At 32.5% G+C, this 27141-nt stretch overlaps 1 protein-coding gene across 4 annotated transcripts in view; it reads left to right on the plus strand.

Moving 5' to 3' along the window:
* The window catches only part of LOC128175543 (nuclear receptor subfamily 1 group D member 2-like), a 42486-nt gene continuing 15345 nt past the window's right edge, over positions 1 to 27141 (plus strand). The window contains exons 1-5 of one of the 4 annotated variants that reach the window (XM_052841290.1): positions 1 to 274; positions 4371 to 4594; positions 12516 to 13076; positions 15438 to 15582; positions 22476 to 22591. In XM_052841290.1, coding sequence (XP_052697250.1) covers positions 4592 to 4594; positions 12516 to 13076; positions 15438 to 15582; positions 22476 to 22591 — 825 coding nt within the window. In that variant the 5' untranslated portion in view covers positions 1 to 274; positions 4371 to 4591. The remainder of the gene's footprint in view (positions 275 to 4370; positions 4595 to 12515; positions 13077 to 15437; positions 15583 to 22475; positions 22592 to 27141) is intronic. The other 3 variants (XM_052841289.1, XM_052841288.1, XM_052841291.1) reach the window with 3 other exon arrangements.

Here is a 27141-nt window from a genome sequence, read left to right on the forward strand (position 1 = left end):
TCAACAACTCAAGGGTAACAAGCTGTCATTTTGATAACTGCCGAAAACTAGTATGTACAACAATAACCAATAAGTACATAAATGGGTCACGAGGAACTATATTTGAATCCAAGTGAGGTGTTCAACATCATCAGTTTAACTGTATTAGACACAGAATAATCTTTTATTTGGGTCGAGTTTGCTCAATGTTTGAGACGCCAGTGCAGTGGTGACAAGGACCGATTATTTCTACACTCGTAATTATCACCAAAGAACTCTATAGGGTAAACAACATGTAAGTTTTGTTCTTGTGTACTATATATTAATTTTATCATCTGATTTACATTCTGTATAATCTCCCTGTATCAAATAATATCAATGTATGTAATTGAATTCATAATGGTCAAAGCTTTAACAGTAATGTGAAAGTAGAATAACTTTGTTTTGGGATTCTTGAAATCTCTGTCCTGATGTGCGACCAATTCTCGCAAAGTATCATTTCTCGCCAGTGCTTTGTTTCGTCATCTTTCGTATATTATTTTATGTGTTGATAATAATAGAATCATTCATTATTACGAGTGTGGGATAGTGAAATTCCACCGAGGAGACAAGATTCACTGTCTAGGACGAGGCTTTGCCGAGTCCTAGACCGTGAATCTTGGCCCCGAGGTGGAATTTCACTATCCTACACGAGTATATAATGAATGATTATTTTTCTCGCATTATATTAGCTTAAAAAATGATGTTTGACAACTTTCTGTTATGACGTTCAAAAGATTACTTTCGGTTTATCCCTCCGCGTGCTTCAAATAGTGCAAGTTAAATGAAAGCATACGACAGTTTTTTTCAATTAAAATGTGAAAAATTGTAATTAATTATGCAACACAATTACTAAATGGATAATCTCAATGCACTATTTTGCATTTCCCTACAGCAGACAACGTCTGTTTACGTTTTAAAACAGCGTAGTAATACACAGTGTAAGACAGAAAAATCTCACACTGCTGTCTCAAACCGGACAAACCGATCTCACACCGGTGATAATGCGAGAAAATGATGTATCAATTATTATAGTCTGTCCCAAGATATTTATGCAGCACATCTGGGCGATTTTTAATAAAAATAGGTATCACATACCTGTGAAAGAAGTGCAATTGAAATAGTTGTAAGGGATATTTTTCAAGATAATTTCATTGACACATTATCATCTTTCACTCGGAAAAATTCACAGAAACCGGATTCCTTACGGAGATTTATAATGGGGAATGTTTACATCTTTTCTCCATTCGGAATACACTCGGAATACATCGCACAATTTTTCAACGTTATCATCCGGGCTTGCTGCAATACAAAATCTTTTAGACATCACTTTTTTGGGCATTGTATTGAAACTTGATAAACTAACAGGGGCGTTTCGACTGAGAAATCTTGGAAATTTTTCATACTTTTAAATGAACTATGAATCGTTTGAACCCTGGGGTATTTATAAATATCAAGCAATTAAGCCAAATGTGAGTCCAGGATATCTTGGGACAGAATATAATGTGTCCTTGGAGAGAATTGGTCTGACATATGACAGTAGTATACATAATACTCTCTCTCTCAAAAATTTGTTTGAATGCAGACTTGTGTGTTTTAAGTTGCATCCTATATTATTGATGAATTGCAGATATGTCATTATAATGTATATATAACTTGATGTGTTTAAGATATATATAGTACGTTTTGGCTCCGGAATGGGACCACAGAGACTATGAGTCTTAAAGGTTAATAAAATGGTTTAAGCTTTTACTTCCTTTAAATTGATTTATATTTGCTCTCTGTATCTTAAAAAAGTGATTTTTTGGCAATTAAAAAACAATTCCTTCCTTATAGTTAAAAGTAGATTTTTTAATAATTTATCTTTTCTTTTTTATATCTTGAACTACCTAAAAGCAATGTTTTATACTTTTAAAGTAACTTAATTTTCAAATACTAATGGATTAGGACAAAATTAACAGACACTCATGTTTTATATTATAAACTATCCATTGAAATACAAATTGAAAAAGATTATAGGGATTAGGTTTTTACTACCGGTATATTGAATTACTTTGATTGTAAAATGTGTAAATCATGATACAACTTTTGTATATGTTCTGGCCATGATTTCAAAGTAAAATAGGTACTAAAGATTTTTTGTATGTGTGACCTAGCTAATTTTAGAGGAAAAATTACCTGGGGGAAATCAAAATGCAAATATACATATATTTAAGATCTATTAGATTTTTACAAAACAAAATCAAATAATATTAGAATTGACACTTTAAAAAAAAAAATTAAATTCTCAATTGTTCCAATGATATCAAATTATTATTTTGTAATTGTTATTTGTCCCAGAAAAAGTTGTATCGAATGAATCCATACATGTGAATAGCACTGTAAAACAAGCATGGTGAATTTCAGTACTTTGTGACAGTTTGTATTACATTTATATTTACTATGTTGAACAGAAGTATGAATGCTTGGAGTTCAATACTGCTCTATAATGTTCTGAATAAGGTTTAGAAAAAATTCTGTTGTCAAAATTATATCCTATGGTTGGTTCATTCTGAGTTTGATAATTGAAAGGCTGGGAGCCCTGAATTAATTCACATCCACATTCAAAAATTAAGTTTAAACCTATTTACCCCCTTTCAGAGAAGCAGCTGTCTTTTGCATTACAATTACACCAGGTTGTTAAAAAAATTAAAATCAAATTATTTCATGATATTTGAGGCTGTCTAATACAGTGTAAACCAATGATATGTTCAATATGACACACATAAAAAGATATAGATCATTCTCCAATGCACATTGCTTTAGGCAGGAATATTGTAATATAAATTATGTGCATTATGTATGTGCTTGTAGCTGTTCTACTTTCCTATATACATGTACATATAGAAAAGATGTCACAGTGAACTCCATATCAGATGTAATACTGTACTGTATGTATGCATAGTTACAATGTTTTTTGTTTATTCTGAGCCTCTCCGTATACATTTTGTCCATCGTCAGAAGCTAGAATTTGTAATGTCATTGAGGACACTTTTACCTTAGTGAACTCTGACTGTATGTGTCAAAAAGGAAGCATTTAAAATGAATTTACCTTCTGAAGCCATCTTTCTTAAGCTTAGACAACAAGACACTGGTGATATCATCCCAATTTTACCCTATATTAACAATATACTTAACAATAATATCCAAGGCCATACCTGTCTCTAATATTTGATAATGTATTGTTCAATATCTTAAAAATTGTTCACTCCCTATTCAATTATATTTTTTTTTGAAATGTCTTTAGAAAATTAATTCACCTTGAGGGGAAATCTCCCAGTGGATCCATAAATTTTACTGTTGCATCATATGCTGCTATTACAGTGGTTGTTACATGTTGCAGACAATAATATTTTAAATGTTAAAGGTGTGCATCTTCGCTAGCCAAGGGTTTACGATCTACTCCGCTCCTCTAAAAGTTGTAGAAGAGGAGAGTAGATCGTAAACCCATGGCTAGTGAAGATGAAGGTGTGTATGGCATATCAGTTATGTGGTATGTACATCAAAATTAAAGTATTGACTCTGATAAACACCTACTGCCTACAGTATTTGTCTACATGTTCAATCTTTCAATTGTATTGCTTGTTTATTTGAGCAAGACCTATTTTTAACACCTTTGCACAACACTACCTGATAAACAGCAAATTTTCAAATGCATTTAAATACCAAAATCTGTTATTTATCTCAGTGTTTTTATGGTCTTATTTGTTTTTTGAAATAAAAATATTTATCTTCAGATTAAAAAAAAATGCTTTCTTTTCATCCTCCTAAATACCTCAATTATTCATTGTTGTTGATAAATTGAAGCTAGAATCATGTGTCCATGTAAATCAGAAATTTGTATTTTTTCCGAGTCAGAAATACAAAAAAATAAAATGGAAAGTAAATTATTATATTTTGCGCGAGTTGCTAAAGTAGTATTTTCAAACTAATGTTTCTGAGTATATATGCCATACATACCTTTAAGATTATATGAGACACCTGTCAATATTAATTTGATTAAAAGTACATTTTAATCAAAATACTTTCACCAGTTTAGAAATTTCAAATTTGACAATATTTAATCAAAAAAAATGTTTTAAAAGTTGTTGGAAAGGTAAAAGTTATAAAAGCCCAGGTGGGAATCAAACTCATATGACTTAAAGATTTGTAGTTAACCCATATTGTATTATGCTGTTCTAGGTAAAATTTTGGGAATTTTTTTTAAAAGAATTGTGTTTCATTTTAGTTTTTATTTCTATAGGAAAAATATGTCATAATATGGAAGTGTTCCATACCACCATATTAAAGTTTCCTTTATCCTTTTTTTGTAGCATATTTGCAACTTCTGTGTATAGTGTTTATTGAAAAACATGTGACAGGAGACCAGAGGTTTAAGGGTTGTGTATCATTTCTAGGTCGTGGATCTTTTGTAGGATCAAAGGTTCATGAACGAGTTACGGATGAAGGTTCGAAAAAAAATTACAAAAGAAATTATCGGAAACAGGAAATTAAATCTCAATCAATTCCAACACTTTGGAATCGTGAGGATCTCATGGTAGGTACTTGTAAATTTTAAGATGGCTGTAAATACTGGAAAAAACCAAAACAAGCAGAATGATAAAATTTGAGCTATACATGTCAAGGTCTTTCTGTTTATGTTGCATTTGATGTCTTTATTACCTTTTCTGGATTTTACCTGGACTGCGTTAAAAATGATTTACATTTTTTCAGGTCTTTTTTTCTTTAAAAGAATGCAAGAGCATTGTACATATAATTATACTCTAAGTTTTGATTTAATCAGGTCATTCATATTCTTGAAAAATTGATTTCCTGGTTGGCTGCACCAGTTTGGATAATTTTTTCATCTTAGCTGCAGCCTGCCACTTGAAATTTATCTTCTCGGACATTTAGGCCAAATTGAGATCCAACACAATAGACCATTTATGAAAATCTGCCTTCGAATGTAACCCCCCCCCACATTAAATGGTCAGGGCACATCCCAACAACAGAGTTAGCTAATTTTTTTTTTTCATTTTTTCAGCATTACTTTTAGTTCAAGTTTTCCAGACTTTTTCAATTCTAAGGGAGGACATATTGCTTTGCTGCTGTTTGTCTCTCTTTCTGTCACTCACTCCACCAAAATTTTCCGTTCGTTTTCTTCGCAGAGGTTGCACATATTGAAATGAAATTTGGTTTACAGATTTAATATATAGGTCAAGTTTGGGTAGGATCGAGCCATTTTTTGACAGAGTTATGCCCTTTGGACGTAGAAAATTTCCAATTACTTGCAGTTTCCGTTCATTTTCTTTGCAGAGATTGCACCTTCTGAAATGAAATTTGGTATTCAAATTTATCATCATTATATCTAGGTCAAGGTTGATTTTGGGTATGATCAAGCAATTTTTGACTGAGTTATGTGCCTTGGACTTTGAAAAATTCCAATTATTTGCAGTTTATATTCATTTTCTTCGCAGATGTTTCCAAGGAAAGGGGCACAAGTGTTTCACAAACATCTCTTGTTATGTTAAAATTGTTTCAAAGGCTTGTTTCCACCAATATTCATGTAATCGATGATATGCTTAATAATTATTTTATTAAAGTGTTTTTCCATCGTTAGTCATCAAAATATTTTTTTTCTAGTACGGTGTATGTTGTCTTCAAATCATCAATCAAAAGATTTTTAAAATGAATAAAAGGTTCATGGAGAATAGTGCTCACCTGAGTCAAAGCATTGCATTTCATCTCAATCCAATTAAAATTAGACTTGCATATAATTCCCCTCCTCTACAATATGCTATAATACAAAATCTAACAACATTCTATAATGGGTCATCTCAGAGGGACCTATCAAATAGCTAAAGAAATCTCTGGTGTCAAAATCTTGGCTGGTAGTTCATACATGTGTTTCTTCGTCACCAATGAACCCAAATCCCAGAGGTGTCTCAAGTAGTAAACAAAGTCATGGCAAATATAGTGCATGTATCGATTCCAAGATTCATGTATCGATTGTGTTAGTGTTGTTTGCATGATTCATGAAAAAAAAGCCCAGCAGATTTGATGGATTTATTTGAACAAACTTACATTAACACAATTAATACGTGTATAAATGTTTCTGGTGAATTAATTCTTAAAATGAAAATTTTGAAACATCCGCCTTATTTTAAGTTTTTTAAACATTAACTTCCCAATAAGAGGATTTGGCACTTAATTTGGTAAAAAATTGAAGCCCTTTACATAAGAATGCTAAAATTTTCGTTGAATGCTGGAAAAAACGTATCCATTAGAACTGTACCCAAGACATTATACACAGAAAATAAAAGAATTTTCACCAATATAACAACTATGTAAGCAAATACATAAAACTTGTTGTACCTTGTTATTTTTAAACATAGGTAAAATAAAGTTTAAAAATTTTAAGCTTAAATTATATCCAAGCATTAAAAAAAAAGAAACATTCAAATAAGAATTACCTTAAGTGATATATTCAAGATATTTTTAAATTCATATGATTATTACTGTATCTTAATGTATTAAAATAGTTTTTAAAAATATTCCATATTCTGGTTATGATTTAAGTAGGATAGGTTTTCTCTGAGAGCATGGGAGAAAACGTACCCTAAGTCTAGGGTACGTTTTCTCCTGGGTACATTTTCTCCTGACACCATTTGGTTGAAATTGGCTCATTGGTCCTGACATGAAAATATTAGATTTGATGATGGTAATATTGATGCAGGGATGACAATTTTTCATCAGAAAAGCTTAGGCGAGCTAGCTAATAAAGAAGGTAAAATTCTACCTGTAACCTTCATTTCTTTTTTTAGTGAAAAAATGTCTTTGGTTTATGTATATTGTAGGTCTCCTGGTGATCTTTGTGTGATTTGAAGTGTTCTTTTTAATTTATCTAGTTGTCATCACTTCTCTTTAATCATTTTCATCTTTTTTTGAGAAATTACCTTAACTTCATTTGGTATGTAGAAAACTCACTGTCAAGGCGTTGAAAGATAAGATGAATTGTATTGATGTGTCATATTCATTCCCCCCCAAATTCTAAACCAGACTGGCTACAATTTACAGTACTCTTTGACTTAAAGCAGGGAAACTGAGAACAATTTATTTAGCTATTGAAAGGAAGGGATATCTGCAAAAAAAAAAAAAAAAAAACTAGACTCTTGTTGCAAAAGCAACAAAAAGGTCTTCCGTTTTGATATACATGTATCAATTTAACTGTGGGACATTGCTTCTCTCACATAGAAAAAAAAGTGGATATGATAATTATTGTGAATGATATATCCAGACGTTACTTAAAACAACGAGAATGAAAAAGAAATCAATTTTTAAAGTTCTTTCTGTGACGACCGAAGTAACGCCGAACTAAACAAAAATGTTAACCATTTGTACAATCATATGTCAATCTTTCCTTAAAGTTTGGTTGTTCACGTCTCTGCCAAATCTAAGATCTCTTTGAAACAATATTTTTTGTCTCGGGACCGAAGCGGACGAACGAAAGTGATTAATAAAAACGAAAGCTGGTATTTTTCGTACATTTGCTTAATGTACATCACTGTTTATCAGGCTAGATGAAATTCAAAGAAAGTCAGTTAAACTTGTTAAAAACAGGATTTTTTTTAACCCTTCCGGTAAGAACCGGAAGTGAAAGTTGAAAAAATTAAACCCGTTTAACACATCCCCAATCAAAATTCTATCAATCATGAAAGATTCGTGTCTCAATCACTTACAATCACGAAAAAATCGCGGACATCAAATTTGTAAAAAGGAAAGCTACATAGAGATATTTGAGATATCTCACCGGAAGTAAAATCTATTTGCCAATTTAACATTATATAGATGACATATGTAAGATTGTATACTGATTATTTCATTTTATGTAAAATGAATAAAACAAATTTTTGAAGTGCTTCCGGTGACGACCAGAAGTTACGCCGAACAAAACAAAATAGTGTAAACATATACATACATAGGTCTATCATGCCACAAAGTTTGATCGTTCAAGTCGTTACCGTTTTTGAGATCTCCAGGAATCAAAGTTTTTTGTCTCGGGACAGGAAACGGACAAACGGAAGTGCTCAATGTAAATTGTAATCAATTTTTTTTGTACTTGCCCTTTCTACTTAATTTTTTATCGACTTCACTACAAATATCAAAGGAAAACAGTTAAACTGATAAACAGCTTTATTTGTTTGAACTCTTCCTGTGTGGACCGGAAGTGACGGAAAACAAAACGAAACCGGTTAAACACATTTTCAATCAAATGTCTATCATCCATGAAAGTTTTGTGCTTTGATCACTTATAGTTTCTGAGATCTCGTTTGTACAAAATGTGTTTCGAAAAAGCTACCTGAGATATTTGAAATATCTCACCGGAAGTAAAATTTTATTGTTGCGTTAACATCGCATAGACAACCTATGCATAGATTTATACTTATATATCTATTCGATGGAAAAAAAAAATTAAGCGAAAAAGAGTAGTTTTTTTTGAAGTGCTTCCGGTGACGACCGGAAGTAACGCCGAACAAAACAAAATAGTGCATTCACATATACATACATAGGTCTATCATCCTACAAAGTTTGATTGTTCAAGTCATTACCGTTTTTGAGATCTTCAGGAATCGAGGTTTTTTGTTTCGGGACAGGAAACGGACAAACGGAAGTGCTCAATGTAAATTGTAATTAATTTTTTTTTTGTACTTGCCCTTTCTACTTAATTTTTCATCGACTTCACTACAAATATCAAAGGAAAACAGTTAAACTGATAAACAGCTTTATTTGTTTGAACTCTTCCTGTGTGGACCGGAAGTGACGGAAAACAAAACGAAACCGGTTAAACACATCTTCAATCAAATGTCTATCATCCTTGAAAGTTTTGTGCTTTGATCACTTATAGTTTCTGAGATCTCGTTTGTACAAAATGTGTTTCAAAAAAGCTACCTGAGATATTTGAGATATCTCACCGGAAGTAGAATTTTACTGTTGAGTTAACATCGCATTGACAACCTATGCATAGATTTATACTAATATATTTATTTGATGGAAAAGAAATTTTATGGGAAAAAGTAGTTATTTTTGAAGTGCTTCCGGTGATGACCGGAAGTTACGACGAACAAAACAAAATAGTTTAAACACATCTACAACTATAGGTCCATCATCCCACAAAGTTGAAATGTTCAAGTCCTTACCGTTTTTGAGATCTCGAATGTACAAGCTTTTTTGACGGGGGACAGGAAACGGACGACCGGAAATAAATTTTGAAAAAATGAAAAAAACGCCTAGAGATATTATCATTTTCTATTAGTCCTCAAAATTTCAAGAAAATCTATCCAACCAACTCTGAGAAATCTTGTGGACAAAAAAAGGAAAAAAAAAAATAATAATAATAATAAGAAACATTACAATCACTATAAGGTCTTCCGTAGGAAACGGAAGACCTTAATGAAATGAAATGTGTTTTAGATCAGGTGTTGTTTGCCAGAAAGAGACTCTAGGCTCTATTGATCATGAAAGGAAATGCATTAAATGTTAAAAAAAAAAGAACAAAATAAAATTCCTATAATAGGAATTGAAAAGACAAACTACATGATGGAATAAATTTGATAAGCAAATCATCTCTCACTATTGAAGCACAGGTTAAAGGTGTAGAACATAGCTTTGATAGTACTGACAAGTTCAGGAAAGATCATTCTCCGTAGGCTACTGCTTTGCAGTTAGCAAGCACACCAAGTGCATAGGGATTTGGTGAGCAAGAGAGCCCTCATTGAAAATATGGAGCTCATGGCAACTAATTTAGGCATTGTCTTAATCCATGGTCCTAATTCCGCATAGCTCGTGGCTGCTTGAGTATGATAAGTATGATATGTGAGTGATTACTTTTAGCAGGATTTGCGAGCAACTTCTGCTCACAAATATATTTATCATGTTTATTTTTGCAGACCGATAAATATGTTTCTGTGTTAAAGAAATTAAATGTAGCAGATTAGGCAACTGGCAGATAAAAATGGATGATTAGATAAATTGTAACAATAATATTTTAGTGGTAGAATTTACATGTATATGAATTTTATTTTTGAACTAGGTAAGGTGTAATGAATTAGAGAATCATTGAAGATTCAATATAACACATACGCTGTATCTTATTAAGTGTATTAAGGCTATCGACATAATATTGATTATGGCAGCTCAAAATTTGTCCATGTTTGATGTATATTAGATTGGTTAACATATTAAGCGTACCAATGCTTTTGAATGTCAGAAATCAAGTAAGAAGTGATATACAGTACCAATCAACGTGAGTGGATCCAAGGATCCGATTCTAATGAGATTGATTATAATAACACTATAGTAATTTCACTAGCAAAAGAGCCACTTAGTTAAAGAAACCCTGTGTAGGATGTTGTTAGATGACGGATAAGTGGTGGCAAATTCACAATGAGAGCCTGTATTATAGCGATTTATTCAAGCTGAGTTAGTTTTACATCAACATTTTTGAAGTTTATATATATGTTGATATATATAGAAAATTAGTTGCCCCGACCAAGTTTATCTCAAGCTATTCATGAAACAAAGTCGTCACAAATAAAGGTTGGTTTACAGTGTGTATTTTTTCTGCAATATGGCTTACCTTCATTTTTCCGCATGAATCACCAAAGAAAGTTTTTTATTGTTTAAATGAACTCATTCTCACATAAAACTTGTGGAGTACTCCTCCGACTTTTTTAAGCCTTCTGTTTGTTTTGTATTTTTTTCTGCTACTTGTGAAAAGTTGTGGAAACTTTGCCATATTCTTAACTTTGATTGGAAAAATTTTATCCCCAGCTTTTACGTATGTCATGATATTATGATATGACAGTCTCTGTGAATTAGAAAACAAGAACTATCTTATACACTCCATGAATAGAGTCACTTTAGACATTAATAAACAAAATGCATGACATTATATTTAGCTTGTTTATTAAAGATGGTTGTTGCCATAGTGGCAGTACTATATAAGGATAGGTTTTTATTTACTTAGGGATAAAATTGATACATTTATAATTTAATTTTATAGCACAACATATATATATATATATATATATATACACACACACACACACACACACACACACACACACACACACTAGACTATGACCCGTGCGTCCACGGGTTGACATTGCATATGATATCGGACATTTACAAAATAGATACATTGACACACCGTATTGTTGACATTTACATAACCAAGCTTATGCCTACTATAATGCTATTTATTTCACTACAATCTGCTTAGTTAGAATAATAGAAATGTGTCTCAGGACAGGCCTTCACCACCTTTAATTAAAATACCTCCCATATACCTGTAATGTAGAACTACTGCAATGTCTATTATTATACATATACTAAGCATAGCCATCGTTTAAAAGCGTGCATAAAATTTGATATAAAATTGGACCAAGCAGCTTTAAATGCATTGAGTTAGAGTTATCTCCCGTATTTTCTTTGATGAACAGAATATATAACAAATTTTTAATGAAAATTTACACATAATTGTATTATCATTTCTGAGTTTATCCTTGCAAATGTGATATTGTGGAAACATAACTAAAGAGCCTCCCATAATTTAGTGTGAATGTAATGCGCATGTGCAAGACTGTAAAATCCAAAAAAATCCAGATGATTTCCGGATTTTTTTGAGGAATTTTCGTTGATTATTATTTATTGAAGCTTGATTGAGAAACAATAAAAACAAATTGGTAATCTTCAAATACCAGTGATGTTTAAAATATATAAAACAAAAGACAGTACTCTTCCGATTTCTTGGTATTAGAGCCCAAAAATTCGAGTCTATTATTTTAATATAGAAGTATAGATTGTGTTGAAAAATCCTTGTTTTTCTTATTCAATAACAGTTCTACTCTGCTACAAGAACATTCAGTACTTTGATTCTTCCAGTTTGTCCATTTTGTGGGGAACTACAATACATTTTATGAATTGAAGTGAAACAGAAATGATTTGCATTAACCAAATGATTAAAGAAAAGCTGTGCTTGTTATTTACAAAAAAAGTAATTCCATATTCACATTGATGGATCTTACTTCTTGCTATCTGTAGATTAAACAGATAATTCTTTTTGATGAACAAAAGATAAACAAATTTAATGTATATGTATTGTAGTTGAGCATTTGATGATTTCTTAATAATATGGTTTTTTTCTGTCTATAGAAATAATTAATTATTATTTCCATATCAAAGACCATGAAAAAATATAATAATTCAAGAAGACAATGACTCATACTACATCATCAATGTATTTCACAAGAAAAAGAATAAATAGCCTATTGATGACTTTGAATACCTTGGATGGATCTTTTCAGAACAATTATTGGTTTATAGTCAAACCAGATACAGAAAGATGCATGTGCTCAATAAGTCTGAATGTCTGTTAATAGCTATAAGAGATTCATGTGCGGTGACTTCTTCTTCCTTAGGTCCTGGAAAGGAGCATGGAACCTTTTGCTATAGAACAGGAGTTTTTTGAATATACAAACTCTCTTCTGCATCCCAAAAAATACTTCTCACATCTTTACCAGGGGAGTGTTCCCGAATTTGAGAACAATTTCCCAGCCTCTTGCACAGAGTCATATAAAGTGGTCCAGACAGCTCAGAGCCTGCAAAGGCCATCCAAGTCCTCTCTGGGATATCGCTACGGACTCAGTGTTGGTCAGCTGATTGAGAGAATCAACAAGAAGGTTGAAGTCAGTGAACTCGATATCACAGAAGGAAATTGTGAAATAAGACCTTCGACTCCCCAGTCAGTGGAAAATCCAAACACGCTAATTACAGACATTAAGACATTGCTGTCAGTTGAGACGGACAATATAAGTGAATCGAAGAGTAGGGAGGAAGTGCCCGACAGTACTGCAATGACCACCGAAGGGGCTTTAAAGAAGGAGCGACGCTGGGCCCTCGGAACCCGCAATCCCTGTCAAGTCTGCGGGGACAAAGCGGCTGGGTTTTACTGCGGAGCTTTTGTTTGTGAAGCTTGCAAGGTACTGTAACTTATCCTGTTATTATGAATGCTTTGTCATTTTAGCTTTCACAGTAGTTATCTTTCTTGATGATATGGCACTAGCTATAGAAAATATTCTATTAGACTTTTTCAGCAACCTGACAAATAACAATTAAGGGTCTTATATTGTAATTTTGGTAAATCACATTGAAAGTCTTTTTCAGTCAGTTTTGGGAGCTAGGGAAAAATTGCAATGGTAAATACCAGTTATAAATATTTGTACATGTACTGGTATTTACCATCCCATGAATATGACAATTATGTAAAATAATTATCACTTATTTGCATGCAGTGATTTTTACTGAAAAAACCCCCCACATACCACTGTAATCTCCATCGTTTCTCACTTTTGTAAAATTAGATGACCTTTTGAATCATTACATATCATATCCTGATGATTATGATTTATCGATAATACATTGTTATATGCTGCAAATAGCCCTTTGGTGCTAGAACATACATTACTTAAATACATATCTGTTAGGCATCAAATTTTTAGAATTTCATAAGGGGAATTTTTTGTATCGATTTGTTTGGATTATCTGTACAGAAAAACTCAAATTTGTCTCGTAACGTGCCGAAATAAAACTTCAAACCTGTTTTCAAAAAATGCATGCTACTGTTTTTAGAATAATTTCCAGAGAAGAGCAAATGGGATTAAGTTTAGATGCAGTTACCCAAAAAATGATAAGATATAAAAGATAGTACATGTATATATACTAAATATCAAATACATCTATATAATTATGCATATAGGTTCTTTATTTCCTGATCATGTATGGCACTGAATTGTCATTCATATCTATAATCCTTTCTACACAATAGGTAGATATTGCAGACGAGATGTCCTACTTTTCCAATAGGATGTTACGCTAATAGATTTCATCTTGTGGCATTGCTTGTTTTTATTATAAGCACATGGTCTGAATTCCAACTTTAGAAATATGACTTTAACTACTTATTTTTAATTTGTTTAAGTTGTGCCAATAGCCTTAGTTTGCTTTAATTAAATTACAGTAAATTAGTGCTTCATAAGATTTTCTATTTGTCACCCGATAATAAAACAGTGGACTTTGCATTGAAGTATTTTCATTAACTTGTGGTCCCTCTTTTTAAAAGTTGTTTTATTAAGATTGAGAAGTAGAAGACAAATTTCACAGAAAAAGTAGGTGTCTGTTTCATAAACTGAAATGGATACTTAATTATTAGATAGACGATACTTGTTTCTTATAGAGTACCATGTTAGTCAGGACCCTCAACACCCCCCCCCCCCCATGGTAATTTTATGATAAGAGATGTTTTCAAAATCAACTTCTAAAATTCTAACAGTCTGTGTAAAGTGTATTCATGAAAGGTCACATTGCATCTGTAGCAAATTATACTTAAACGTGCCTCTTACACTCCAACAATAAACTGTGGAGCATTTTTCTGTTTACAAATTTGAGTAGCAGTAAATGAAAAAAAATCCTCTCAGATTGAATTAACAATTCAAAGTTGATTACTAAAAACTAAGTTGCACATGACAATTAAGTGAGCACTGTCTGGTTTTTTTTTTTTTTTTTATTTGCAATTTATAATTTTTCACTTAGACATTCATACACACAATCGTACAATCTCAACAGGAATATAGAATAAATAGCTTGAGGAATATAGTTGATACAACCAGCGTACACAAAAAAGAAAGTATATAAGTCTACTCTTGAAAAATATTTCTCCACAAAGACCATCTTTTGTCAAATATTTTCATTTCAGAATTTTTATAAGATTTACATTTTTTAATTTCATATTTTGCTTTTAAGTAACATAATAAAGCTGATAAATATGGAAGTTTGTTTTGTTTAGAACAGTAAAAAATGAATAGTTTTCCATATAATATAAGGAAATTCACGACCATGTTTGTGTTTAGAAGAGGACAATCTCCAAAAATAACATTTGATATATTGAAACCCATTCTTTCTGAAGTAGTATTACATATGTGAATACTAAACCGATTCCACATAACTAATGAACGGGAAAACTAGTGAAAATATGCTCAGTAGTTTCAGCAGAATTCCCACAGAATGTGCAATCATCATTATCTTCTTCAGATAATTTTTAACTGGGAGAAATCTGTGTAAAAGCACTGTCTGGTTAATTTCAATTCGAAGTTGACCACTTAAAAATTAAACAGTTACCTGTCGATTTCAAACCTCAGGAGACCTTGCTTGAATTTTATTATCTCCAGCAATAATTTCATTAAGAAACTATACAGACTTTATTTCTTAATTCCAGAAGTCCATTTAATCATCATTCTTTTGTTGAAAAATATTGTGATGATCAGAAATGAAATTGACTTTTTCAGAAATTCTTCATGAGAGCTTCAAGGCAACAGAAAGTTAAATATACATGTCTCAAGGCAAAGGCCTGTAAAATCACAAAGGAGAGTCGAGTCCAGTGTCAGTACTGCAGGTTCCAGAAATGTTTGTCCCTTAACATGAGTATACCAAGTAAGTATTATCATTTTGTTAACAGCATGACAGTTTGCTTGTTGGGGTGTGCTAGAATTTTGTAGGCTGATTATCATATTACTGATGGATTGGCTGTTCGATTTCATTGATGGAATGCTTTTTTGCATATCAAAAACAGAACCCAGGAAGGCACCGACCAATAGTTTACTTCACATTTTTGTTGTAAATATCAAGACACGTACAGTCAGTCTATTAAACTCCGGTCTGCTTTATTTATTTATAACAATATACAATTGTCATAATGATTAAGAACATTAAAGTGACATTGGAATCGAATGAAAAATAAACGTCCTCCTATAAATGTTTTTTCACTTGTTTTCTTTTATGTTCCATAGCAAAAGGTGCAACCATATCATGATAGAAAAAAATGCCTTGCTTGATTGCCCATTGCCATTCTGATAGTCTGAAAGTTTGAAAAGTAAAAAGTTTATCATTTATTCATTTTTTTTGTTAACCAGGTTTTCTGAAGGAAATTTTCTCGCAGAACATTGCATATAGGGTACCCCTATTGTACGGATAACTTCTCCTACAGTTTTCAGGATAGGAAGTTGTTGTTTTGCAGATCAATTGTATATGTATCAGAGCTGTGCATATTACTTGGATTTTGATTTTTGATAAATTTTAGAAAAAAATACCAACTGTTGAACTTCGTCATTTTCACGCAGACTATTGCATATAGGATACCCCATTTCTCTTGACGGGTTGTGTTTATCAATGTTTATCAAGGGTTGACAGATTGATTATGAATACTGTTCACACTAAAGAAAACCCGGTTTGCTGTCACATTGACAGCTTTTTTCTTGTTTAAACAGTAAAATGCTTTCTTTGGTGATTTATGCGGGATGTGAAGGTGGTGACATTTCAGAAAAAATACATAACCCGCATTAGCAGGTTTTATACTTGTAAATGTAATTTTTTTTCTGCAATGAGGTCTGTATAAAGAATTAATGAAATATTCTAACAAAATTTTTTTTTTTTTAAACAGTAAAATTAAGTGTAATTATATAAATAGTTTCTTTCCCAAAATTGTCACCTACACTACAGCCAATGCGGTTTGCGTATTTACCGCGAGTTCTCATGGTGTGAAATTGATCAAGGTTTAGCACAGGTAACTCGGGTAAAACGTGCAGCCTCGCGGTATAGATTTTCACCTATCCTCACCATCCAGAGTTCTTGAAATCTTTTTTCCGCTGTCAGTCATTTGGACTGACAACCATCAGAAGTTTGTCAGTCCAGACTGATTTCTATCAGTCCAAACATTTTCAATAGAAAGATGAAAAACTACAAGTATATTTGCCTTATAATTTCTCTCATTTTTACCTTAATTATTCTGATTTCTCCTAATTTTCACATTCTGGCTCCTGACAACATTCTTATTTATCACGTCATCAATTATTTTTATTTCCTTCCCTCTCTCATTATCAACTTTCTTCTTGTTCTCTTTCTCGTTCTCTTTCTGCACATCACATATGTAACTAAGGCTCGGTTGTCAGATAGCAGAGTTCTTATTTCCCGAAAAAATGTATAAATGATTACATTGGGATTTTTGTGTGTATTTCTGTGTATTGCAATAAAAACATTCACTGAAAACCCTGTTTCGGTGTATGCAATGTACATTGAAAAAACGTAACGAGACAACACTCGCCATCTTGGATTTATAGGGGGCCCTCAGTTCACGCTATGTTTAAAACAAGTTTTCCAATTTCTCCCATGATTTCTGACGACAACTAGGTTGGAAAATGATTGAAAGACTTATTCCTTTTGTCTGACTACATCTGTTAGCTGCATTAAAAACACACCGTATAAATATTTACGAAATACTCGCCAAACTTATCGAAAGCAACGGAAGTAATATTTACTGAGGTGTTCCGAAAATGTATAATAAGTCTAGAGAGAGCGAAAAAACCGCGAAAAACTGCTCTAGATTTATCGTATGCGTTCGGATCTCCTCAGTGAGTATGAAAATTAGTTATATTTTCGCAAGTTACTCTGTCCATATCTACCGGTCATTTGGACTGACAGGCAACCTCAAGTAATCGGTCCTTGGTTATTTTTATCGGTCTTGCCGACAGGACCGAAAGATTTCAAGAACTCTGACCATCGCAGTTTTGTGATATCAATCTCGGGTGAAATAGCATAGCACAGTGGGTTAGAGGGTTGACTACCAATTTGTAAGTCATGAGTTTGGCGAGAATTTTCAAATTTTTACCTTTCCAACAATTTTTAAAAAGTATTTTTTTGTTATATATTGTAAAATTAGAAAATTTAAGCCGGTGAAAGCATTTGAATTATAATGTACTTTAATCCACATTAATATCGACAGATGTCCAATACCACCTTTATAGGGTGAAAGATTGTTGAATTTTATCATGGCAGGGTAGAAGTTCATAGCCTTTATTAAAATTGTTAGAATAGTAATAGATAAAAAAAAATTTAAAAATGTAAGCTCAAGCAGGAATCAAACCTTGGGACCCCTTTTTTCGTCAGGTGCTACATCACTGAGCTCTGCAGGCCGGTACCCACAGTTTATATATCCTAAGCTAACACAGATTAAACTAAGTCTTAACTAAATAGTAAGTCAAAATGTTCTACCTAGCCTGATAACCTTGTTCTTATAAAGTTAATTGCCCATTCTCTTGTCACTTTATCACTGGCCTCTCTAAAGAGCTTTTTACAAGACTATTAACCTCAGACATAATGAATTAAGAAAAAAAAAGTACCAAATTGATTTTTTAAGGGTCATTTGATAAGTCACTCTTTTGTTCATTCTGTGTCAGTCATTAGTTTTTTAACTTTTTTAATGAATTAAGTGAATATAAACCAAACTGGTTTGTGTAGCATCTATAAAGCTGTGGAGGGTTATGAGACATTCAATAATGAAATGTTTTATTATTGCAGAAAATTGCCTAGGAAACTAGATCTTATCTGTGACCCTTTGGGAAAGAGTATTTGTATCGGGAATCGGTGGGGAGGAGTTATAAGAATTGTGACAATGCACCATGCCTGGCATAACTGTTTAGATAAAAAGCTCACCTACACCAAGTTTTTAGTGAGTTTTTATGATCACGCATTGTCCGTCATCCATCTGTCCATCTGTAAACTTTTCATATTTTTGACTTCTTCTCTAGAACCACTGGGGCAAATTTAACCAAACTTGGTACAAAGCATTTCAATATGAAGGGGATTCTAAATTTTTAAAATAAAGAGTAAAACCCTTTTTTAAAGAGAGATGATTGCAAAACAGTTGAAATAGTGTGTGTTTTTTAAAAATGTCCTCCTCAAGAAAATGACAGTGTTTACACCAAAGCTTGTATATAGAGTAAAGATTCTAAATAAGTAAAATCTTGACCTCCAGACTAATCCAGGGGCCCAGAGAGGGGTTCAAAGTTTAAAATATAAGTGTAAAGGGATAATGTTTAAAAATCTTCTCAAGTAAAATTTGTGAAATTACTATGCAAGCATCCTCAGATAGTGTAGATTTTAAATTTTTAAAATCTTGATCCCCGCACTAATACTGGTGCCCCAGGAGGGGTTCAAAGTTTGACATAGAAATATAAAGAGAAAATGTTAGAAAAACTTCTTCTTAAGATCTATATTGCTAAAATTTGAAAAATTATTAATATGCAATCATCTTCAGATAGCATAGATTCTAAGTTGATAAGCTGTTGTTCAGGTGAGCGATGTGGCCCATAGGCCTCTCGTTTGATTTCCTTTGAGGTTCATTTTGAAATATTAAGAATTTATCCCTTACAGTTACACTATTGATTTTAAAGCGTAGAAACAGTGGAGTGCATTTTTACACTGTTGAGTGGTGTGCCTGGGTTATTTGCAAGATCTCATACATGTTAAGTACGTAGTATGAGACCTCAGTTTGCTTCCATCAAAGCTATTATTGCTCTAGATGAAATCTTTATGTTTGCATGTATAGTGTCTAGCAACTGAATTAATATGAATAATTTCACATAGGTCACTTAATCTTACAAAAAAATGATGTTTGCCATCATCATGAATGGAAAGTTATTTAGAAAGTAAAAAAAAAAAATGATATTCGGAGTCATCATGAAAACTTCTGAATCAAGTACTAGTACATGTACTTATCTCTTGACATGAGATAACTTGAGTCAGTCAAAATAAGAAGAATTCTTGAGGCATAATTCTGTAATGCCATCTTGACTAGGAAAGAAGAATTGCATGAATAACACTTACATCCCAAGTATATAATTACAAATTTTGTTGCCACTATTATTTTTAAGAATGAGTGCACTTATGAACTCTGAAAATTGAAGATTCAAATTAAGCATAATTTTTTATCTCACATCATCTATTGATATTTTTAGACCATAAGAATCAACAAGTTTAAGCTAGGTCAAGATCTAGTAAATGATCCCAGACTGTCTTTTTGGTGCTAGAACCATTATGACGTCATAATTGATTTGATGAATCTTTTCCCGTATTTTACGGCTTTAAAGAAATTATATAGAAAATATAACAATATTTTGACATTCTATGTTTAATCATGGGAAAAGTAATCTAGTGTATATCAAAAGCACGAAGCTTTACAACATAGTAGGGGTCAGCTGACATTCTTGATTTGGTGAAGTAAATCGAGGATGAGCATTCATTTCAAAGCTTTTGTTTACTGTCAGCCTTACCATGTACAAACTTGAGGAAAAGACAAAAGACGTACATGCATTGTACATTTAGAAAACTTCTGTGATAAGAAGTTTGTACAACATTTAGCTAGTACTTAAAAAATGAAAAATGTATGAACATTTCAAGGTTTTTCCCATAGCAAGTGAGAGCTACTACCTGCGTGACCCAGGCATGTTGAACCCATGTATGGAATATTTAAATTATTTTGAATAGTCATGTGGGTTCTATCCAGGTAGACGTTTGTCAAATGTGCTCACTGTAAAACACTGACATGTTTAAAATCATTTTTTATCCACTTTGTATGGTGAAGAATGTGTGTTTAATCAGTATGTTGATATGCGCAACTTCAAAGTTTTATTCTATATTTTCCAGACATAAAAATATGCATAAAGTATAAATCAAAAATAGTGTCAAATTAAAAGTCTCCTCTTTCTGATTTATATAGATACAGTCAATTCAAATAGGTTTGGTCTGATTTTTCTGGATTTAGATTATCTACAGGCATTTAAAAATCCTCAATTGTTTAAAATATATGCCAATTTTGGTGAAGTTAAGCGTGCACATACTGGTAAATCAGAAGTATCCATCAGTGCTGAAATATTATGAAAAAAAGCAATTTGTTGATATTTTCTATATAAAAAGGGCTCATATTCTCTATAGTTTAAGTGCACTTGTTCTTTACCAAAAAAATTAGTTGTGTATTATTCTATATACCATGTCAATATTTGACCTTGGTGGTTTTTCATGGCCTAGATATATGAGAAAGTATATGCATGAGCTATTTTTAAGGTAAAAGTAAAACCTCATATTTTAACAAACTTTTGTTCTTGATAGGTCAGAAATTTATTCTGGATGTCAACTGTCAAGTTTACTTCTCTTTATGAGGAAAAGACATTGTCGGTAGTTAAGATCTTGAGAGGAATTTGCTAGACTCAATTTAAAGACAAGGTCACTACATTTTAATTGGTCATGGGATACTAAAAAAAACTTGTCTGCTTGTAGAGCAGTTGTGTCATATTGTCACATCGTGTTATTTTGTAGTGTACCTGAGACTATTGGTAAGATGATCAACAGTATACATAAGCAACACTCATGCAGATACCTACAGCAAGTTATAAACATCCATGAATTTTCTAGCAAGTTCTTTGACATAAAAACAGACATTATATTACCTCTATGTAAAACCAGCTAGAACAGCACACTAGATTAGGAATGCGGTTTTGAAATTGCAAGTTACAGACAGGAGGTAAAATAACATGAAAAGGTGGTAGATGGGATATAGTAAACTCTACTTTGGTACATGTAAGTTCCTGACATGTGATGATGCAACATGCACATGGTACGGAATGTCAACCCATTGCAGGGAATTAGCTGGGGGAGGGTTAAAAAGCTGAAAAATCTTGAAAATGGGAGAAATATGAAAGGGTCGCAATTTTAGAAAATTGTACACATTTCGACTAGTAATTTTCGATTGGCCTTATGAGGAGTGAATACAGGTATTTGTTCTGAATGGGAACTGAGGAAATTTTAGTCACACACTTCCGGAGACACACATCCCCTGGCTACATTGAATTGTATTAAAAAAAAACTGTCCCTTGCCACCTAAGGGGGGTCTTATGGCTACATAAAGATTTATCTTATCAAAATGCCAATAAGTAAAAGTTGTGGATGTAATGGACATGTATATGCTTGGGGTCTGCAGCATTTCAGTGTTGGGACCCCCCGGCCTCTTCCACTATAAATAGGAGGATATTGAGAGACTACAGGCTGGTAGTAATGAAAGTAACAAAACCAGATAGCAAGTGAAAAATGTTTGCTTGTGTGCTCTGCCACCATGCGTGTTACGCATGGGGTTCCTTGGCACTCACACCAAAGGGAGACCATAATGATTCCTACAAAATTTTCAGCCTTTTTCTTCCAAATTTCAATTGTGCATTTGTGAACCATTATTGAACTTTTCAATTTATTAATAGCTTTATCATAAGTTAATTGACTTATCTGATACTAAATCAAACAAGCTGAGTCTTTTACCTAATTAGCTCCAGTACATGTATTGCAAAAACTTAAATCCTGTTTTTTTTTAGTGCAAAGTTGTTGCTAGTCTTTAAGTGTAATGATCTGAGGCAACAGGCCAACTAGTATATTCAGTTCTCTTCAACTGTAGGAAAATACTCTAACTGAAATTGTATGATTACAATTGATATTTGTTTTGTTTATAGGTCAGAAGGATGGCCTTATAAAAGAAGAAAAAGGGATCAGTAACATTCCTTGTCAGGTGTGCAATGCTCCATCCTCAGGGTTCCATTTTGGGGCATTGACTTGTGAAGGATGCAAAGTAAGTAGCTATTGGAAGGGTGTTTAAGGAGAAAATATATTAGTACACAAATGTTGAGTGGAGTTGAGGACAACATTGATTATATTAGCTTTACAGATCAGAGCCTGATCTCCATTATCAAGGATGCTAAAAAAAACCCCTACCTAACAAAAACTTGCTTGAAAGATAGATGTGTTTGTTGTTAAATGATATAATAGGATTTCTATAATATAGCATTGTATGATATGATATACTGTTGTATTATATGATATAATATTATATCTTATAATGTTAAATTGTAAACAAAAATTATATGATGCAATATGATATGTATATTATGATTTGATATTGTGATATTGTATCATATTATATTGTAATATCTAATATTACATCATGTGATACAATATTGTATAATATAATATATTGTATCATTATGGTTTGATATATGATATTGTATTATAAAATATATGATTGTATCACATATAATTGTAAAATATGATTATTGTATCATATGATACAATTTTGCATAATATATAATATTATATCATGATACAATATGGTTTAATATGAAATTGTATTATATGATATATTATTTTATCACATGAAATTGTATCACATGAAATTGAATCATATGATATTGTATTATATGATTAGATACAATGTATCAAATTATGTTGTATCATATGATACAATATCATATTATTCATCATATATGATATTTCATATCATACAATACAATATCATATGATACAATATTATGATTTATAGAATTATTTTATACTCTATCATACCACATACTATCTATTGCTTTAGATATTGTGATGTCATATGATACAATATTTTGTTATGAAATTGTTATATGGGATCAAATACAATAATGTATAACACGCTACAATACTGTGTAATACTATATGATACAATATCATATCTTGACACAATGTTATATCATATGTAAATATGTCATATTGTATAATTGTATATTACACTATTATATTTTTTCATATGATGTATCATATGACACAATAAGGTATAGTATTATAGGATGCAATATCATGTTTTATATTAGTGTATTGATTACCATTGTATCTTACAATGCCATATGAAATTAACATATGATAATCAAACAATATTTTTACATATGGTATATGATAATGTGTCAAACCACACTACAGTATTCATGAATATCAATGATCATTAACTAAGATTTTCATTTCATACAATAAAGGTGATCTTAAAGAAGTAATGCTTCATAAATTTAAAAGAATGCTGATGATGACTCAGTGAGCTTTGTAGTCTGTGATTACCTATGATATTTAATACAGCTGTTTGGGATCTATAATTTTCTTTTTTAATTAAAAATGGTTTCAAATTTAATTAAATTAAAAAAAAATCTATTAAATTGTTTGTTGTGAAGATGGCTTTTAATATAATAATTATTCAGTTGGAGGATATTATCTAAAGAAGATTCTTGATGACTAAGAGAAAGAGGATTCTTGATGAGAGAGAGAGAGGAGAGAGAGAGAGAGAGGAGAGAGAGAGAGATGGACAGACAGAGCACCATTCAAGCTTTAATGGCAAACCTCGAAATAGCCATCAGGTGTTTCTTTGTACATGTACATAAAAACTACATGTAATATCATGACAATTCTTGATATTAGGTTTCAATATTATTTTGTTTTAAGCCCAATTTATGGAGATATTACTTTCAACATTATGTAGTTTATTTTTGAGAGAACTTTAAGTTTGACTGTGCGCCATGACCTCATTTTTGCAGGATTAGATTCTAAATAGATCTTAGAAATAAAAGAATATATTAACTTTTAAGCTCACCTGAGCCAAAGGCTCAAGTGAGCTTTTCTGATCACAATTTGTCCGTTGTCTGCCGTTGTCGTTGTCGTCGTTGTTGTCGTCGTCGTTGTAAACTTTTCACATTTTCATCTTCTTCTCAAGAACTACTGGGCAGATTTCAACCAAATTTGGCACAAAGCACCACTAGGTGAAGGGGATTCAAGTTTGTTCAAATGAAGGGCCACACCCTCTTTAAAGGGGAGATAATTGAGAATTATTGAAAATTTGTTGGTATTTTTCAAAAAATTTCTTCTCAAAAATTAATCGGCCTGAAAAGCTTAAACTTGTGTGGAGGCATCCTCAGGTAGTGTAGATTCAAGTTTGTTCAAATCATGGTCCCCGGGGGTAGGGAGGGGCCACAAGAGGGGGATCAAGTTTTACATAGGAATATATAGAGAAAATCTTTAAAAATCTTCTTCTCAAAAACTAATAGACCAGAAAAGCTAAAATTAAAATGGAAGCATCTTCAGATAGTGTAGATTCAAGCTTGTTCAAATCATGGTCCCCGGGGGTAGGGTGGGGCCACAATTGGGGGATCAAGTTTTACATAGGAATATATCGAGAAAATCTTTAAAAATCTTCTTCTCAAAAACTATTAGGCCAGAAAAGCTAAAATTAAAATGGAAGCATCCTCAGGTAGTGTAGATTCAAGTTTGTTCAAATTATAGTCCCCGGGGGTAGGGCGGGGCCATAATGGAGGGATCAAGTTTTACATAGGAATATATAGAGAAAATCTTTAAAAATCTTCTTCTCAAAAACTATTAGGCCAGGAAAGCTCAAATTAAAATGGAAGCATCCTCAGATAGTGGAGATTCAAGTTTGTTCAAATCATAGTCCTTGGGGGTAGGGTGGGGCCACAAGGGGGATCAAGTTTTACATAGGAATATATAGTGAAAATCTTTAAAAATCTTCTTCTCAAAAACTTTTAGGCCAGGAAAGCTCAAATTTAAGTGGAAGCATCCTCAGATAGTGTTGATTCAAGTTTGTTCAAATCTTAGTCCCTTGGGGTAGGGTGGGGCCACAATTGGGGGATCAAGTTTAACATAGGAATATATCGAGAAAATCTTTAAAAATCTTCTTCTCAAAAACTATTAGGCCAGGAAAGCTCAAATTTGAGTGGAAGCATCCTCAGATAGTGTAGGTTCAAGTTTGTTCAAATCATAGTCCCCGGAGTAGGGTGGGGCCACAAGAGGGGGATCAAGTTTTACATAGGAATATATCGAGAAAATCTTGAAAAATCTTCTCAAAAACTATTAGGCCAGGAAAGCTCAAATTTGAGTGGAAGCATCCTCAGGTAGTGTAGATTCAAGTTTGGTAAAATCATGGTCCCTCTGGGTAGGGTGGGGCCACAATTGGGGGATAAATTTTACACAGAAATATATAAAGAAAATCTTTAAAAAAATTCTTTTAATAACTATTAGGCCAGGAAAGCTCAAATTTGAGTGGAAGCATCCTCAGATAGTGTAGATTCAAGTTTGTTCAAATCATAGTCCCTGGGGTAGGGTGGGGCCACAAGAGAGGGATCAAGTTTTACATAGGAATATATAGAGAAAATCTTTAAAAATCTTCTCAAAAACTATTAGGCCAGGAAAGCTCAAATTTGAGTGGAAGCATCCTCAGGTAGTGTAGATTCAAGTTTGGTAAAATCATGGTCCCTCTGGGTAGGGTGGGGCCACAATTGGGGGATAAATTTTACACAGAAATATATAAAGAAAATCTTTAAAAAAATTCTTTTAATAACTATTAGGCCAAGAAAGCTCAAATTGGTGTGTAACCATCCTTGGATTATTTAGATTCAAGTTTGTTCAAATCATGGTCCCTGGGGGTAGGGCGGGACCACAATGGGGGATAAATTTTTATAAATAGAGAGAATCTTTAAAAATCTTGTTCTCAAAACTATTAGGCCAGGAAAGCCCAAATTTGAGTGGAAGCATCCCCAGATCATATAGATTCAAGTTTGTTTAAATAATAGTCCAGGGGTAGGGTGAGGCCACAATGGGGGATGAATTTTTACATAGGAATATATAGAGAAAATCTTTAAAAATCTTCTTTTTAAAGACTATTTGGCCAGAAAAGCTTAAACTTGTGTAGAGGCATCCTTGGGTAGTGTAAATTCAAGTTTGCAAAATCACAGTCCCTAGTGGTAGGGCAGGGCCATGATGGCGGTTAGGGGTATATAGGATAGAGAAAAATCTTCTTACAGGTACAACAACAAAAGGGGCTTGGTATTTACCAAAAAAAAGAGGTGGATAAAAATTTGCAGATTTTCAATTTTTTTTAGCAAGATCTACTGTACTTAGTTGTCAAGATATTTTGATACTGTAATGCTAATTTGATCAGAATTAAGGCAATTGTTGCTCAGGTGAGCGATGTGGCCCCTGGGCCTCTTGTTAAATTTCAGATTGTTGAATACAATTGTTTAATTATGTATACAAAATTTAGTAGTTATATGACGTTAAATAACATAGCTATGGCAAAAGTCTTCATATTTTTTGATTGACCCTCATAGTTGTTGATATCATTGAAGTTAGTTTTGACCATGTAACTTTTGTGGCATTTATCTATCCCATCAATGTAAAGGATGACTGGACAAAAAACAGGTTGCTGGTGTGTTATCCTCTCAGTATCTTGATTATGTACCCTTTGCTTGACACACATCAATATGGTAAACAGTGTTAGTAACCCCTATTTATTTTAGGTCAAAAGCAAAGGGTAAACCTACT

The sequence above is a fragment of the Crassostrea angulata genome, chromosome 3 (assembly GCF_025612915.1).
Source record: "Crassostrea angulata isolate pt1a10 chromosome 3, ASM2561291v2, whole genome shotgun sequence".
In the NCBI taxonomy this organism is placed as follows: Eukaryota; Metazoa; Mollusca; class Bivalvia; order Ostreida; family Ostreidae; genus Magallana; species Magallana angulata.